The sequence below is a fragment of the Cervus elaphus genome, chromosome 13 (genome assembly GCF_910594005.1).
Source record: "Cervus elaphus chromosome 13, mCerEla1.1, whole genome shotgun sequence".
In the NCBI taxonomy this organism is placed as follows: Eukaryota; Metazoa; Chordata; class Mammalia; order Artiodactyla; family Cervidae; genus Cervus; species Cervus elaphus.
The window spans coordinates 27,445,647-27,461,766 of record NC_057827.1 but is presented as its reverse complement, the minus strand read 5'-3'; the positions used below and the strand labels follow the sequence as shown (position 1 = coordinate 27,461,766).

Below are 16,120 nucleotides of genomic sequence, written 5' to 3'. Positions count from 1 at the left end.
TTGTTTGTTTGTTTTATTTTTTTTAACCTCCCTGTTTATAGTGATGATAAGGTATTCCATGTTTGTTTTTTTTTTAATTTTTAATTGAAGGATAATTGCTTTACAGAATTTTGTGGTTTTCTGTCATATATCAATAAGAATCAGCCATAGGTTAATTCATACTTTTCAGATACTCTTACAAAAAGTCTAGAAGCAAGATAAGTTACTTAAGGGTTGATTGACAGGGCTGCTGGAGTGTGTAGCCTGAAGAAGAGAAGGGTGAGGGGAAGGGTGTGAGGGCAGATGATCAAAAGGCAGGGAGAGGGGAGTACGTTTGTTGGGTGTTGCTCCAGAAGACAGAACAAGAGCCTAGAAATTTCATCCTGTGTGTGAAAGGCCTCTAACACTGAGAGCTTCCAGTGGAGAGGAGCTTATGCCAGCATATGTGACTTCCCGACAACCCTGAGCAAGCCATCCTCAAAGGTCTCTCCCCTTTTTTTTTTGTATCTGATGGCACAGCCCTGCCTCCTGCATTGGGGTGGGTGTGACTACAAGGGGCCAACTCCTAGAACCAAATTCATCGATTTCAAGGGGCAGGTGCTAAGGGAATAGAAGTGGTGTCCAGTCCTGAGGGGAGGTCTTGTCTAGCAGGTGGGTGTCCGAAGAGGACAGCAGTGGACAGCTGGTGACTTATGTGTGGGGCCGCCCACATGATGTAGAAAGGGGATTAGGGCACCTGAAGTTAGGAGCTCCAGGAGCACATGGCATGTAGCATGCACGGGACCAGTGCACTCTTGTACGGCCATCTGAGTGGCTTCCAGGAGAGAGAAGGGGAAGGGAATGGTGGGATGGGAGACGAGGTCATCAGCCGGAGATGGAGGCGTGAACAGGAGTCATAGTACCAAAGTTGGGGGGTGGTAGAGGAGGCAGGCACAATGTGGCAGGATCAGGCAAGGTGCCCCACCCCCAGGCGAGCCCCCAGCAAACACACAGACATGTGCCCTCACACCTTTCCTCTGGTGGAACTCAGGTCTGGCACCGTGACTGATAGTCACTGTTGGACCTTCTGTCCGGCCTGATTGCCAGCATTCAGCCTGGCCCTTCCCTTTGGACCCTAGTTCGCCGTGGAGGTGTATTTTCTTACTTTCATGGAGAAAAGCTCGCTTTCTTACTGAGTTCGTCTGCGTATCTCTCTGTTAAGAGTGTTCTGAGCTGTGGTATCTGTTACTCATTCCCTTTCTTTTCCGGCCATTTGCCCTATAGAGGAGGATCGTGAGTGCCTGAGGATGGTTCCATGCTGTTGTGTGTGACTGAGGGGACACGGGCTCTTGCATGTCATCTCATGAGCTCAGAGTAGCTGGGGACGCAGCATTCCCAGTGGAGGAGGGAATGGCAACCCACTCCAGTATTCTTGGCTGGGAAATCCATCCATAGAGGAGTCTGGCAGGCTACAATCCCTGGGGTCATAAAGAGTCAGACACAACTGAGTGACTAAACAGCAGCAGCAGGGTTCCCAGAGAAAGCGTGATAGGCCTTCTCTTCTCTTGCTGCGGTGAAGGAGAGAACTCGGAGAAACTTTGCACCAGGAAGGGCCGGGGGACCAACCACCGTCTTCTCCAGCCACGTTGTCGTTCAGTCACTAAGTCGTGTCCAACTCTTGGCAACCCTGTGAACTGCAGCACGCCAGGCTTCTCTGTCCTTCACTATCTCCTGGAGTTTGCTCAAATTCATGTCCTTTGAGTCAGTGATGCCACCCAACCGTCTTATCCTCTGTCGTCCCCTTCTCTTCCGGCCCTCAAGCTTTCCCAGCATCCCGGTCTTTTCCAATGAGTTGGCTCTTTGCATCAGGTGGCCAGAATACTGGAGCTTCAGCATCAGTCCTTCCAGTGAATATTCAGGATTGATTTCCTTTAAGATTGACTGATTGATCTCCTTGCTGTCCATATTAATACTAGCTGTTTCTTGGCTGGAACAGACTGAGATCCTTGCTGTGGCCAGGTGTTAACTTGTCTGTGGTGTCCTGTAGACCTCTCACTCAGGAGGAGATTGCTGAGAGGCGAGAGCGTGCAAGACGAAGGCACGCGGAGAAGTTGGCAGCGGCGCAGGGCCAGGCACCCATGGAGCCCACCCAAGATGCAGGCGCCCTTGAAATGAGTTCACAGGGAGAAGAGCCAAAAGGTACAGCTTTTCTCAGTAGTTTCTCCATCCTCGGTGATACGGATGGAACACTCGTCCTTCTGCTCTTGGGCTTTTAGCTTTGAAGGTAGCTTTCATCAGTATACTTCTATCCTTGGTGTTTCCTTGCTCAATCTCAGCCAACAATAGTGTCTTCCTTGTCGCCTCTCTTTCTCAGCTGCTCCTGGATGCAGAGAGCATCTGGGCACTCATGCTGCTTCTGTTTCCGGCAGGTGATGAGCAGGAGGTGGAAAGTGAGACCCCCAAACCCGTGCCCCCGGAAGAAAGTGAGCAGGAGTCTTTTATCGCCTTCGCTCGAGTGTTCAGTGGTGTGGCACGAAGAGGAAAGAGAATTTTTGTCCTGGGACCCAAATACAGTCCTCTTGAGTTTTTGCAGCAGGTAAGAACAGGAAGTAAAACATTCGTATATTGTTTCATGGTTCTGCTTTCTTGTTCGATTAGTGATTACCTTCTTGGTAGGTGTGTTTGATCTCTAGGGAGGCGCATTTGAGTGAATCTCTATGCTTCCTCTTGTGTCACTTTGGTACAGTTTGATAAACCTGTCTCAAGTGATAGCATTTAGGGAATTAGGCTAGTACAAGAATCAAGTTTTCAAACCTTATTTAGTTAATTTATAAGGCTTTTCTAGAAATTCAAGGCTAGAGGAAAGAACTGAGAAGAACAGATGTCATGGTGGAGCCAGGACGATGCCAGGTGTTCAAGACATAAAGATCCAAAACCCAGGTGGCACAAGCCAAAGGCATGGGCCTTGAACAGGTGATAGGCAGCCGTTTCTTGGCAGGCAGGTCCCAGACATTGATCAGGAGGGTCTGACAGTCGGTGAACAGCCAGCATCTAAGTGTGTCTGGACCAAAGGGTAAATAAGAAACCACAAGCCAGAGCTGTCTCAGAACATTTTTGGACATACAGAAGGTGCGTATGTGGTAATTAAATGATAAAGGTCAGAGGATGAATGCCAAAGGTCCAGGGAGCCAGGCAACATCAGCGAGAAGCTGTGAGTTGGGGGCTTCTAAGATGCTCGTGCTCCTCTTGGCATGGGTAAACCAGGGGTGCTGCTGTGCTTGGCTGTGATGAGAGGGGGAGGTGGTGGTAGAAGTCTGTGCCATCAGCTCCTCCTCGCCTTGAATGTTTATTCCATCAGTGTGAGCAGCAGATGGATCCTTGGACAAATCCTTGGACCTGTTGCCATGCCGAGTGGTGACTGAGCAGTTTGTGCTGGTCTGTGACATGTTCAGATTTAGCAAGGAGAAGTACAGCAGTTGGTGTGTTTGGAGTTAATTTTTAGCAGAGGGTAAAAGTGTTGTAATAAGGGGTATAAAAATCTACTTGTGATCTTCTTACCATCTTGGTTACCATCTATCCATAAATGTATTAAGTATAGTTCTCCATTTATTTAGGTCATTTAAAGTGTTATCATTTTCTCCATAAAAATCTTTAATCACTTTTGTTACTTATGCCTAACTCTCTTATGTTTTGTTAGTATTCTGAAAGTTACTGTTTTAAATATATATGTATGTACTTTTTTCTCTACTGCTAATCTATAGACATACAGTTAGTTAACTTTTGTATGTTGGTCTGTGTATGACTATCTTGCTAAATTGTCTTACTAATTGTAATTTTTCTGTAGTTCTGTAGAACTACAGAAATGGTTCTAGAATGGTTCTACTGTCTGTGCATGATTCTGTTTCTTCCATGATCCTTATATTTTAAATTTCTTCCAGCCTATCTTTAGAGCTCCCCTATAGAGTTGTCAGTGAGTCAGAACACACGCATGTACATGTAGCCTGTACCTCAGAGGTCATCATTTTCATGAAGTTTCCAAGTCTACCCTAACACAGTAGCTTCTCTCTCCTCTTGAGATTTTATACATTTACTTACCTGTTCTTCCTTTCTTGCCATTCACTCTATGTTTCCAGTGATAATTATCTTTTTGTATGTGATGTCCTGGACATTTTTTCCTCTTCACAGCACCAGCACAGTGCCTTGGGTACCAAAGATAAGTCGGTTCCTTCGTTGACATGCCTTTGGGGCACTTGAATTTATATGGAAATTGTTGAAAATTCAAGACTGTATCTTGAATAATTTGAGACAGAATCTCCATGAGAGTAAATGGGATGTAGAAAGAGTTCCATGTATCTCATCTTTGCTGTGTGAGTGTCGTGTGTCTTCTCACCAGAGTCCCTGACGTTTCACAGCACGCTCTCTCCCACATTAACAGCCCAGCCTAGAAGAGTGGCTGTTTGGCCCTTACATGGCATATTTATGACATCTAACTACTCCTCAAAGTTATTCACTTTCCTGTGTTACTCAGCACTAGCACCAGCCCTTGTCATATGCTTAAAGGACATTATAAGATTGTAATTGACATGACAATATAATAATGTTAAAGCTATTTTAAGTGATAATAGTAACAATGAGTGTTGAAAAAATAGCCCAGTGGTTCTGGTGTCCAGCAGTGTCTGACACAGTTCATATAAATACTGGCAAAGGGTATGGGGATTTTTGTGTGTTAATATCTTGCTACCAGGTCACAGCAGAATTTATATTAGCCATAAAGTTTATGATTATGTGGAATTCTTGACAGGTTTTATGTATATGAGAAGTCTCTCTAGTTCAGAATTTACTCATAAACTGAGACTTATTTTTATATCACACCATTTCAGATCTCAATATTTTGGGTTTACATGAAATGTTGACTGCACTATACCTTATTTATGAATCAAAGTAACTTTGTAGGTATTAACCCAAACCAGTTTTCCTTTGACGTCTCCTAACTCAGCTTCTGTTCTTTTTTCTTTTTGGCCCAGGTGCCATTAGGCTTCTCAGCTCCATTAGAGGACCTTCCCCCGGTCCCCCACATGGCGTGCTGTACGTTGGAAAACCTGTACCTTCTGATGGGAAGGGAACTGGAAGACCTCGAGGAGGTGCCTCCAGGAAACGTGCTAGGTAGGGTGATGCTGTGTGTCACATCTGTGCTCCGTTCCGAGACGTGGCCTGACATGTCACCCACATCACGTGAGATCTCTGAGGGAAGTGACTTGGATCTCATTCTTTTTGTTTGTTTGTTTATTTTGGGTCATGTCCTTTGGTTTTAACCTAGTGCATTTCAGTAATCAGCATGTGCAGTAGTGCTGTGCTGTGCTTAGTCGCTCAGTCATGTCCGACTCTTTGTGACCCCCTGGGCTGGAGCCCACCACGCTCCTCTATCCACGGGGATTCTGCAGGCAAGAGTACTAGAGTGGGTTGTCATACCCTCCTCCAGGGGTTCTTCCTAACCCAGGGATCGAACCCAGGTCTCCCGCATTGCAGGAGGATTCTCTACTGTCTAAGCCAGCAGGGAAGCCCAAGAATACTGGAGTATGCAACCTATCCCTTCTCCAGGGGATCTTCCTGACTCAGGAATTGAACTGGGGTCTCCTGCATTGCAGGCAGATTTTTTTTTACCAGCTGAGCTACCAGGGAATCCCATTTACAGCAGTAACTTGCTGTAAATTATGGTAGGGAAAAAAAAAAGTAACTGCTTAAGAAATCGGTGACTAAGCTGAGATTCCATTCATTTGGGGATGAGAAAGAATTTCTGCTCACAGTAAAGTCAGTTCAGATGAATAAGACACTTCAGGCTCTAAAGTATCAGAAACTATTCTGATATAAGGGTCTGTCTTCTTCCAGGATTTTTTAATCCATTGAATGTTGTTTTATTTTATTTATTTTTTTTGAATGTTGTTTTATATTATAAATCCATAAATACTGTTCCTCATCTCCATAATGTTCATTACTTCTTTGCGGACTTCACTTTTAAAGGTCCTCAGTGCAACCTTGAAGCTCAGATGAAGGAATTTTCTTTGGATGGTCATAGTCACTCTGGGTGTGATATGGAATGCTGGGTCCCGTTCTGAACCCTTGGAATCCTTGTCAGGTGTAGAGTTATTTATGGGGTGACTCCTTGGGCTCCAGCTTCTTTTTATGTTTTAGAGAAACGGTCTAGACTGCTGGTCTGGAGCTGCTGGATTTTGTCCACTTTAGTCCAAGAAGTTTGTGTTTTGATGCTCCCTTGCAGAAATACGTAATTAAAATTTTTTTTTTTTTTTGCTTTTTTTGGGGTATGAATTTCTAGCCTCTCCTCAGTGTTACCCATTCTTTTCATCCCCTTTGGAAAATGCTGTTGAACCCTAACAATTGACATGATTTATGAGCTTCCATAACGAGCAAAATATTTTTTTATCAGGAAGGACATGGGAAGATGAATAGAAAGCACTCTGTTTTTGTTTATAAGCCTTCCTTGTGATTCCTGTATTCCTCACGCTCAATTACTTTTTTTTCTTAAATGGAAGGTGAGGTGGAAGATCTCTAACACAACGTTCAAGTGAAAAGAAGTACTGAGCAAGGGTTCAGTGCATGGTTTCTGTCGGATCCCCTCCAGTTAAGGGTTGTTGTTTGTGCTCTCTCCCCAGCAGAGGTCAGGAACATGATGTGCAGTAGTTCTGGTTTCCTTCTGTCTGTTTCTAGATAGCCGTGTGCTGCTCAGCCCTGAGGCCAGCTGTGTTATGTCTCTCTCATCTGCCTCCTAAGGCAGCCGTAACCCTGCTATCTGCAGGAGACCTCCCACAGATTAAAGCTTTCTTTGTCTTGGGGAAGAGAGAAATACCTCATTCTCTTTTACTGATCTTTTGAAGTTATTTGGGAGCAGTGGTAGGAGGTAGGGTGTTGGTAAAGGTGCCTGTTGGTTAAACATTTGTTTACCAATTTCAGTTGTTAATAAAATAAGATGGACACACAACTTTGGGACAAAATGAATTAAACAGAAAAGTGAGATATATTTTGTAGGAGCGTTAGGATTGTATTTAACTGCCAGTGATCAAAAAACCAACTGCACAGTCTTCAGTTTCCCTCAGTGGGAAGATTGGGGTAGAGGATGGACAGTTGAGGACTGGTGCCGTGGCTGTCTTATGTCATCAGGGAGCAGGGTCCCTCTCTTCGCCTGTTCGCAGTCCTTAGCTTGGGGCTTTGTCCCCATGGATCCAAGATGGCTTCTGCATCGACATTCCTGGCAGGAAGAGGGCACACGGGCCAAAGGCCCTCACAACACTGATGTTTCGTTTATTTTTGTTGTCATTAGTTTATTTATTTTGGATGATTTGGTTGATGTTACTTTAAAACCCTTTGGCAGTGACCACCCCATATATGGTCTATTAGACAAATACCTAAAATATCTCTTACTAAGAAGTACTCATAGAGGCTTTATTCATCTCTCCTAAATATCAGTTGTCATGTGTGTTCTGATTATTCCATTATGCCAGCTTTCACCTTTCTCAGTAGAATTAGAAACTAAGATATGTTTGGGATGAAAAGGTCTGGTTTGCTCTGTGGAGTGGTGAGGAAGTTCAGTGGTTTGGATGTGGGAAGTGTGGGCAGGTGTGAAGCGGAGCTGGTGTTCAGCCAGCACACACTGGTGCCAGTCTGTATGGAAACCCCACAACCTGAGGTTGGAATAAGCAGGCACTGCTCCCCGACCCCCACTGCCTTTTTTTACCCCTGGACTGGTGTTTTTATTTGGGAAGAGATGCCCTGTTAGTGACCATTGTATTATATATATCCTTGCTTCTTTGTGATTTTGTCATGTGGTCACCCCTAGCTGCAGTGAAAGCCAAAGGTTGAGTCTCTTACAGTCTCTACAAGTAAGGTAGGGGATATGGGATGGTGAATGGTTTTTGAAGAGCCTGTTCACACTCTAAACCACATTTCCTTGACATTTGCCTGGTGTTGCCTGAAGCCCCTTCATTACGGTTCTGTTTCTTTACATTAGGGAGGAAGATAGTCTGCCAGAATGATTATAAATGCAATATTGAAGGGATTGGAATCCAGCCAATCTCAGCTTACCTTCTAAATTGAAGCATACAGAAATTGTTTTCTGTCTGTTAACCTAGATCTGTTCGAACCCTATGCTTGACTATAAAGCATGAGTATACCAAAATTCTGCTCATAGTTCTGCCACTAACTAGTATATGGCCTTGGGCCAATTGTATAACCTTTCTGGTCCCCAGCTTTCCAAAATAATTTGGATTAGAGTAATTTCTACTAACAATCTTATTGTAAAAATAGAACAGCTACTTTTTTTTTTTCTAAAACTGTTAGGGACTTTCAGAGCTTCTTTTATTATATCTATCATATATCCTAAAGTTTAAGGATAGAACATTAAACAGCATTGTATGGATACATTTTATTACTGTAGCTATAAAATATAAACAAAATTTTATGTACATCATGTTTCTAAGATACATACAAACTCATGTAAAAATAAATTACAAACAAAATTCAAGTTTATAATTGCCATTATATTATGGCGGGCTGATATTTCAGTGAGGATAGAGTGAAATAAAAATGCTTAGTACTTTTGTCATAAAAATTGTCCCTAGATTATGTCAGTATACCACTGATTGAAAAAAAGTCCTAGACTAGATCATCTCCAAGGTCCCCTCTAGCTTTAACTTTTCAGGCTTGTGTTTTTTAAAGAAAAATCTTATGTCAGTTATTAGGACATTTCTCTTCCTAGTATTCCTTAGAGGAAGAGTAAATTTTTGATATGGCTACTAGGTTGGGTTGAGAAACCCATTTCAGTGGCTCCATCAGAACATCTTGAACTAGTTACCAGTTTGTAAGGCAAATTTCACTTGTTCGTTGATGTGAAAACTGGAGTATATGTAGCAGTAGTAGCGGTTTCATAAGCCAGGTGTTTAATACAACTTTTTGGAGTGAGGAGTAAGTTTAAGGCAGGACAGGGGTGTGTTAAGAGTTGAGAAGCAAGAGAACAAGAGAAAGCTGATTGCCAGCAAGAGTGATAAATGCTGGGGTTCTAGCTATGGTTTCTAGAGTGAGTTGACTGAGACCAGGTATGCCAGCATAGTTGTTGTTTACTAAAAAGTTTTCCTGTCATAGGGGATGAGCAGGGAGGGGAGGGGGGAGGAGGAGAGTGGGATGGGGTGGGCTGGGACTGAAAAGAAGAAACTGAATGGCCGAACATGGTTGAATTAATCTACATGTTCTAGTTATCTGTTACTGCAAAACAAACCACCCAAAGCCTAGTGGCTTAAAACAAAGGCAGTCTTAAATGTTTCATGAATCTGCGATTCAGGTTTGGTGGGACAGCTTGTTTCCATGCCGCACAGTGTCAGCTGAAGTGCTCAAAGCCTGGGCACTGGAGTCATGTGAAGGTGCTTGTCACTCACGTGTCTGCTGACTGACGCTATCTGTTGGCTGGGACCTTGTGTGGATGTGGCGCTAGGGCTGGAACATGTGACCTTTCCACGTGGCTTCCTTGCACCACACTGATAGGGTTCTGCAGCTGAGCATCCCAGGAGGAAACTGCATCAGCCTCCGTGGCCTAGCCCTTAATGCCTTCAGCCTCATTTTTGCCACATTTTCTTCATTAAGAGGTAAGAGTCACTAAGCCTGGCCCAGAATCACAAGGAGGGAACTAACTCCACCTTCAATGGGTGATACGTCAGAGAATTCGAAGACGTGTTTTAAGATGACCACACCATGGATCAAAGGTGATTTCCTCTTTCTTTTTATATTGTAGCAGGCCTGTGGCTAGACACATACTACAAATTGAGACAGCAATGTTTATAGTGATCAGGCATGCCTGTTAACTTCATCTTTTTTATTCTTGTTAACTTAGAGAAAAAGGTGCAGTTCTTATTTTAATAAGAAAATTGTAGAGTGGTATGACTGATACCCATATGCTTTTCATCCAAAATGATACCGAGTCAGATTTATCAGCTGCAGATGAAAATTTTTGTTGGAGAAGGAAATGAAAACATTATATGGCATTCTTGAGCAAGTCAGTGTATGGAGTCAAAGTCTAAAGTAAAGTTCTTTTACTGGCACTTGAAAAATGCAGATTTCACATTTGACCTCAGCTATAACTCACTTGGAATACTTACACCGTTTGATAAGTGTGGTTAGATTTTATGGTCTGGAAATAGTCAATTGAAGGTTGAAAATCATTTAACTCCAACCTGATGTTTGAAAAGTTGGTAGAGATGGGACCACAGAGACCTTACCAGGTTGAACACACAATAGTCTTTTGTTCAGTTCTCTGCTGAGAGTATCTCTAAAAATAAATGTTTGCTCCAGGCTCCTATTAAAATGTGAGGGGAAATTGAATTAGGATTCCAAATCTTTAGCTTTCTCTCATACACTTTTAGATCTCTTCCATATGGTTAACTCTTTAACATTTCAGGGGCATATTCCAAGAGGAAACATGATAGTTCTCTTTTCAACATAAAGAAAATAAATATTAATTAGCCTTTTTCTGAAATAGTTTTAGTTTTGCCATGGTTGTTTGCTGGGTTGGTAGGAAGTCAGTGTGCATTGAATGGGGGGAGAGTGTGTGTATCCTTACTCATGTGGGGTGATTGAAGAGTCAAACCTTTGAAGAGTTTTATTAGCAGATTTGATTTGATTGTTTCAAGGGAAAGCTCAACATTTTTGGGACTCTTGAGCCTTTGTAGTACTTTTGTAATACTTTAAATTCACTTACTAGTGGATTTCTTTTAAATATACTTCTTACCAGCATTTCCACTTGGAAAGAATAACCAGCAGCCTTACTATTCATTTCTTAGTATTAATAGTTTCAGCTGATTTTTAACAACTTTTGTTTTATAGATTATAATTTATTCTGATTTTGTAATAGTTGTCTTATTTCTTTTTATTTTTATGTTGCCTGTAAAGGTATGATAAATAATAATAGTTATAGCTGCTCAACAGTTATAGCTGTTCCTCCTGACTTTAATGGAAATATTCCTAGTATGTTAGTTACAGGTTTGCTGATGCCCAAAGATTCATATTTTTTAATCATGCTAGGAAAGTTCTGAGATTTTTGAAAATCAGGAATAAATACTTAAATCTTACTGATGCATTCTCAGCATCTGAAGACAGGGTTATAGAGCTTTTCCCCTTGCTATAATTGATGTCATGAATTATATTTAGTTATTTCCTGATTATTAAGATGTCCTCGTGTTTCTGGAAGAAAATAATACTTGAGCGTTGCATATTTTCTTCATACACTGTTATATTCAATTTTCCAGTATTTCATCCAGACTTTTCTTGTATGATTAATGAAATTGCCATTATTTTCTTGGTGTCATGGTGATTCCAAAATGGGAAACTTCCATCTTTTCTACCCTCTAGAACTATACTGTTCAGTTGTTAGCCATTTGCCATATGCCATTAAAGATTAGAAGCAGATAACATTAAGAAAACTTACTTCATCAGATAGATGCACCAGTCACATTTCAAGAACTCAGTAACCACTTGTTACTAATGGCTACCATTTTGGACAGTGTCATTCTGGAGAAATTTCTATAGAATGTGATAATCATCTTTGAAAGTTATCAGCATAGTGTGGGTCACAATAGAGATCTATTTGAGAAGTGCAGAGAAGCCAAGTAAGAATTCTCTCTTACATAGGGAGAGCCACCAGTCTTTTTTAAAATCTCTGCATGTGTATACTTAGGGGTTTTAAATTGTGATGAAAATGTAGTTACACAAAATTTACCTTCGGAATGATTTTTAAATGTAAATTGGTAATTTTTGTTGTTGTTTTGCTGCACAGAGTGCAGGATCTTAGTTTCCTGGTGAGGGATCGAATCTGTGCCCCCAGCAGTGGAAGTGCACATTCTTAACCATTGGACCACAAGGAAAATCCCTGTAGTATATTTTTAATACAAAAAAATTGTATTTTCTGTACAGTTTCATAGCCTGTTTATTTTTCTCTTTGAGATAATCTCTTCTCAGAACATTTATAGCTTTTTTCCCTTTTGTTTCAGTGCATTTTCTGTAACTCTTAGAACAATGCTGAAGAGTAGTGTAAGAGTAGTGTCTTATTTCTTTTAAGGTAGAGGAATTCCTGTAAACATTTTAGTGTTTCCATGAGATTGGATTTGGATAGTCTGTATAATGAAAATAAAGTATCCTCTTGTTTCTGCTTGCTAGATTAATTTTTTAAATGTGGGTTGATGTTGAGATTTATTAAGTGGTGTTTTCCACATCTTTTAGGTGATAGATATTTCTCTCTTTTCATCCACTTATATTGTGAATTACTTTAACATGTTTTCTAATATCAAACCACCTTTATATTCCTGGGATAAACTATTTGATGAGTGTATTTCAATATGTTAATGGAACAGTGAATTCAATTTTTGGTAGTTTTTTCTGTAAAATGTTTATAGTATTTGTAAGTTTGCCCAATCTATAGTTTTTTGAATGTATTTGTGTAGTTTAAATATCAGCTTTATACTAAGCTATATGCAGGAATAACAAATTAAGGGATATTTTTATTGTTTCTTGTTTTGCAGAACAGTTTTATCAACACAAGAATTTTTTGGCCCTTAAATTTGATTAAACCTCATGAAAGAAACTTATACCTGCTTCGGCACAGATTCTATCCCTCACCAGGAAACTAAGATCCTGCATTCTGTGCAGCACAGTAAAAAGAAAAAAAATTACCAGTTTACATTTAAAAGAAATTTATACCTGGTTGGTTGTCAGGTTGTGATTTGATAATTTTATCAATTGTTACCATCTCTTTCTTTTTTATTTAGAAGAGTTGGTTCTTCTTTTTTTCTTTTTTTTCCCAAGTGAAAGTATTCATAGCCTGAATCTTACTGATAACTTTGGCTAGATTTCTTTAGTTTTATATGCAGCATTCTTTTTATTACATTTTTATGTGTCCTCTAATTCAGCACTTTTCAACCCGTGTACTGCAGTCGCACTTAACAAATGTGACAAGCTATTGCTCCTTTTAGCCTCAAGGCAGCTGAGCAGGTTATTGGATGGCTGGAGCCCTCTTGTCTGTTACCTCGGATGGAATTGTTACCATATGGTTTAGTAAAATGCTCATTTTCAGATGTGTCTGTCGAATCCACATTTTTACTCACTGGAGTAACTGGCTAAAACTGCATAACATCTTTTGAATAGGTAGATGAATACAACTTCATGACCTAAAAACTGACTGTTAATTAACCTGCTGCCACTCTAAACATTATATGAGAACAAACGAGTATGTGAAGGGTTCAGTTCAGTTCACTTCAGTCGCTCAGTCGTGTCTGACTCTTTGCGACCCCATGAATCACAGCACGTCAGGCCTCCCTGTCTATCACCAACTCCTGGAATTTACTCAAACTCATGTCCATCAAGTCGGTGATGCCATCCAGCCATCTCATCCTCTGTCATCCCCTTCTTCTCCTGCCCCCGATCCCTCCCAGCATCAGGGTCTTTTCCAGTGAGTCAACTCTTTGCATGAGGTGGCCAAAGTATTGGAGTTTCAGCTTCAGCATCCGTCCTTCCAATGAACACCCAGGACTGATCTCCTTTAGGATGGACTGGTTGGATCTCCTTGCAGTCCAAGGGACTCTCAAGAGTCTTCTCCAGCACCACACTTCAGAAACATCAATTCTTCATCACTCAGCTTTCTTCACAGTCCAACTCTCACATCCATACATGACCACTGGAAAAACCATAGCCTTGACCAGATGGACCTTTGTTGGCAAAGTAATGTCTCTGCTTTTTAATATGCTATCTAGGTTGGTCATAACTTGCCTTCCAAGGAGTAAGCGTCTTTTAATTTCATGGCTGCAATCACCATCTTCAGTGATTTTGGAGCCCCCAAAAATAAAGTCTTGACACTGTTTCCACTGTTTCCCCATCTATTTGCCATGAAGTGATGGGACCAGATGCCATGATCTTAGTTTTCTGAATGTTGAGCTTTAAGCCAACTTTTTCACTCTCTTTCACTTTCATCAGGAGGCTCTTTAGTTGTTCTTTTTTTTCTGCCATAAGGGTGGTGTCATCTGCATATCTGAGGTTATTGATATTTCTCCCAGCAGTCTTGATTCCAGCTTCTGCTTCTTCCAGCCCAGCGTTTCTCATGATGTACTCTGCATATAACTTAAATCAGCAGGGTGACAATATACAGCCTTGATGTATTCCTTTTCCTATTTGGAACCAGTCTGTTGTTCCACGTCCAGTTCTAACTGAAGGGTGAAGTGAAGTGAAATCACTCAGTGGTGTCCGACTCTTTGCGACCCCATGGACTGTAGCCTGCCAGGTTCCTCCATCCATTGGATTTTCCAGGCAAGAATACTGGAGTGGGAAGATCTCCAGAGGATCTTCCCAACCCAGAGATTGAACTGGGATCTCCCGCGTTACAGGCAGACTCCTTAACGTCTGAGCCACTAGGGGTGTCCCAACTGAAGGATATCCGTCTCCAAATACTATATTTCTCTTTTACTCTTACATGGCAGTTATAGAGACTAGCTTGTTAGAGGAAATAAAGGAACAGATAATTGAAATGATTTTTGCTGAAGTTTTTCAGTAAAGAAAGGCAAGCTGTGGGTTAATAGTCTGAAGGAGTGGTTGGGTGAAAGCAAAGGGGGAGAGAGAGAGAGAGTGTTTGTGTATGTGTGTGTGTGTGTGTGTGTGAGAGAGAGAGAGAGAGAAAGACAGTTCGATGATAGTTGTTTTTCAGAGTGAAAAAGAGGTCATGAAAGGGGAAAGATGAAGGATGCAGTGACATGTTCCAGTGGTGAGTGGTATGTAGAATATAACCTCTGCAACTCAACAGTGTGAAAGACCTGGTTGACCGTAAGAGGAGGGAAGACTTGGAAATTTTCAAAGCATGTGATAACTTAGGGAGAAACCACAGTGTACTTTTGCTAGCTGTTAGATCATAGGATTGTACCCTCTCCAGTATTCTTGCCTGGAGAATCCCATGGACAGAGGAGTCTGGCAGGCTACAGTCCATGGGGTCGCAAAGAGTCGGACACAACTGAGTGACTGAACAACAACAACATAGGATTATGCCTTGACTAGATGGGACTGCTAGATGGTTTGGGAAGAAGTGGAGATGGGATGTTTAGTGAGGATTGCTCAGATGTGGCAATAGAAGTTTGCCCTGAATCTAGTGCCTATCAGGGAGAGACTGTAGACTATTCTTAGACATTCTGGAGCAGTCCCAGGTGTAAACCTGGAGGAAATATCACTGAGACCTAGTTGGCAGGGAGGGGCTCACCTATCATTGAGCCACCTCAACAGACTCAGCTCATCAGCTTGTTGCAGTTTCCTCATTTCTATATGATTTGGGCCCTACCTGCCAAGCCTGTTTCAGATACAGTAATTGAAAAAGTGAACAGTTGTATTTAGAACATACACATAATAGTAAATGTACTGCAGGTCATATTCCACTTCAGATGATTTTGGAAACATACTTGTGAGCTGAATCTGCATAATTTTCATGCCAACCCTGGGGAGGCCGGGGAAGTCAGAGCATGGAAGCTGCCAAGATACTAACAGATCAAATGTCAGATATAGGAAGTAGGAAAGAGTAGGTGGTAATGGATGAAGCAAAGGTCAAGTTTAAAAAACTGATGGTGAGGCACTGGACCTCTTAGTGTTTTTAATGCCTGCCAGAGTGGGGAAATAATTTGACTTCTGTAAATGGCTTATGCAGTTTAGGATGATATCTGTGATGAGTCACACAGTAGTCTGGTTGACAAGGCCAAATTCAGTTTTGTCCAGCTGACAACTGACTGTCAAGATACACTCATGTACCCCTGAATTGATACCCTCCATTGGAGTACCACTTGCATATGTATCAAGAGTTTTAAAGATAATTACACCTTGGAAAATCATCATATCTTTTGACCCACAAGTGCTACCTTTATGAATTGATTCAGAGGGAAATTACTAATATTGTGCATAAAGATTTGGCTATAATATTTACTATAGTCTTGGGAGAGAGGGTAAATGGTTCAATAGAATTTTTTAAAAATTTTCCAAAAAGGAAGTATTTGTAAAGACTCTTAAAATAGTTTGAAGTGATTTTGAGTGATAACAGTCACTGTGGATTTTGAGTGGTGGCAGTAATTATAGAGGCTCAACATCTCTT

General features: G+C 41.4%; 1 protein-coding gene across 1 annotated transcript in view; it reads left to right on the top strand.

Moving 5' to 3' along the window:
* Positions 1-16,120, top strand: part of EFL1 (elongation factor like GTPase 1) — a 111,507-nt gene that overhangs the window by 30,536 nt on the left and 64,851 nt on the right. The window contains exons 13-15 of the mRNA XM_043921791.1: positions 2,006-2,157; positions 2,388-2,554; positions 4,983-5,121. Of these exons, the coding sequence (XP_043777726.1) occupies positions 2,006-2,157; positions 2,388-2,554; positions 4,983-5,121 (458 nt within the window). The remainder of the gene's footprint in view (positions 1-2,005; positions 2,158-2,387; positions 2,555-4,982; positions 5,122-16,120) is intronic.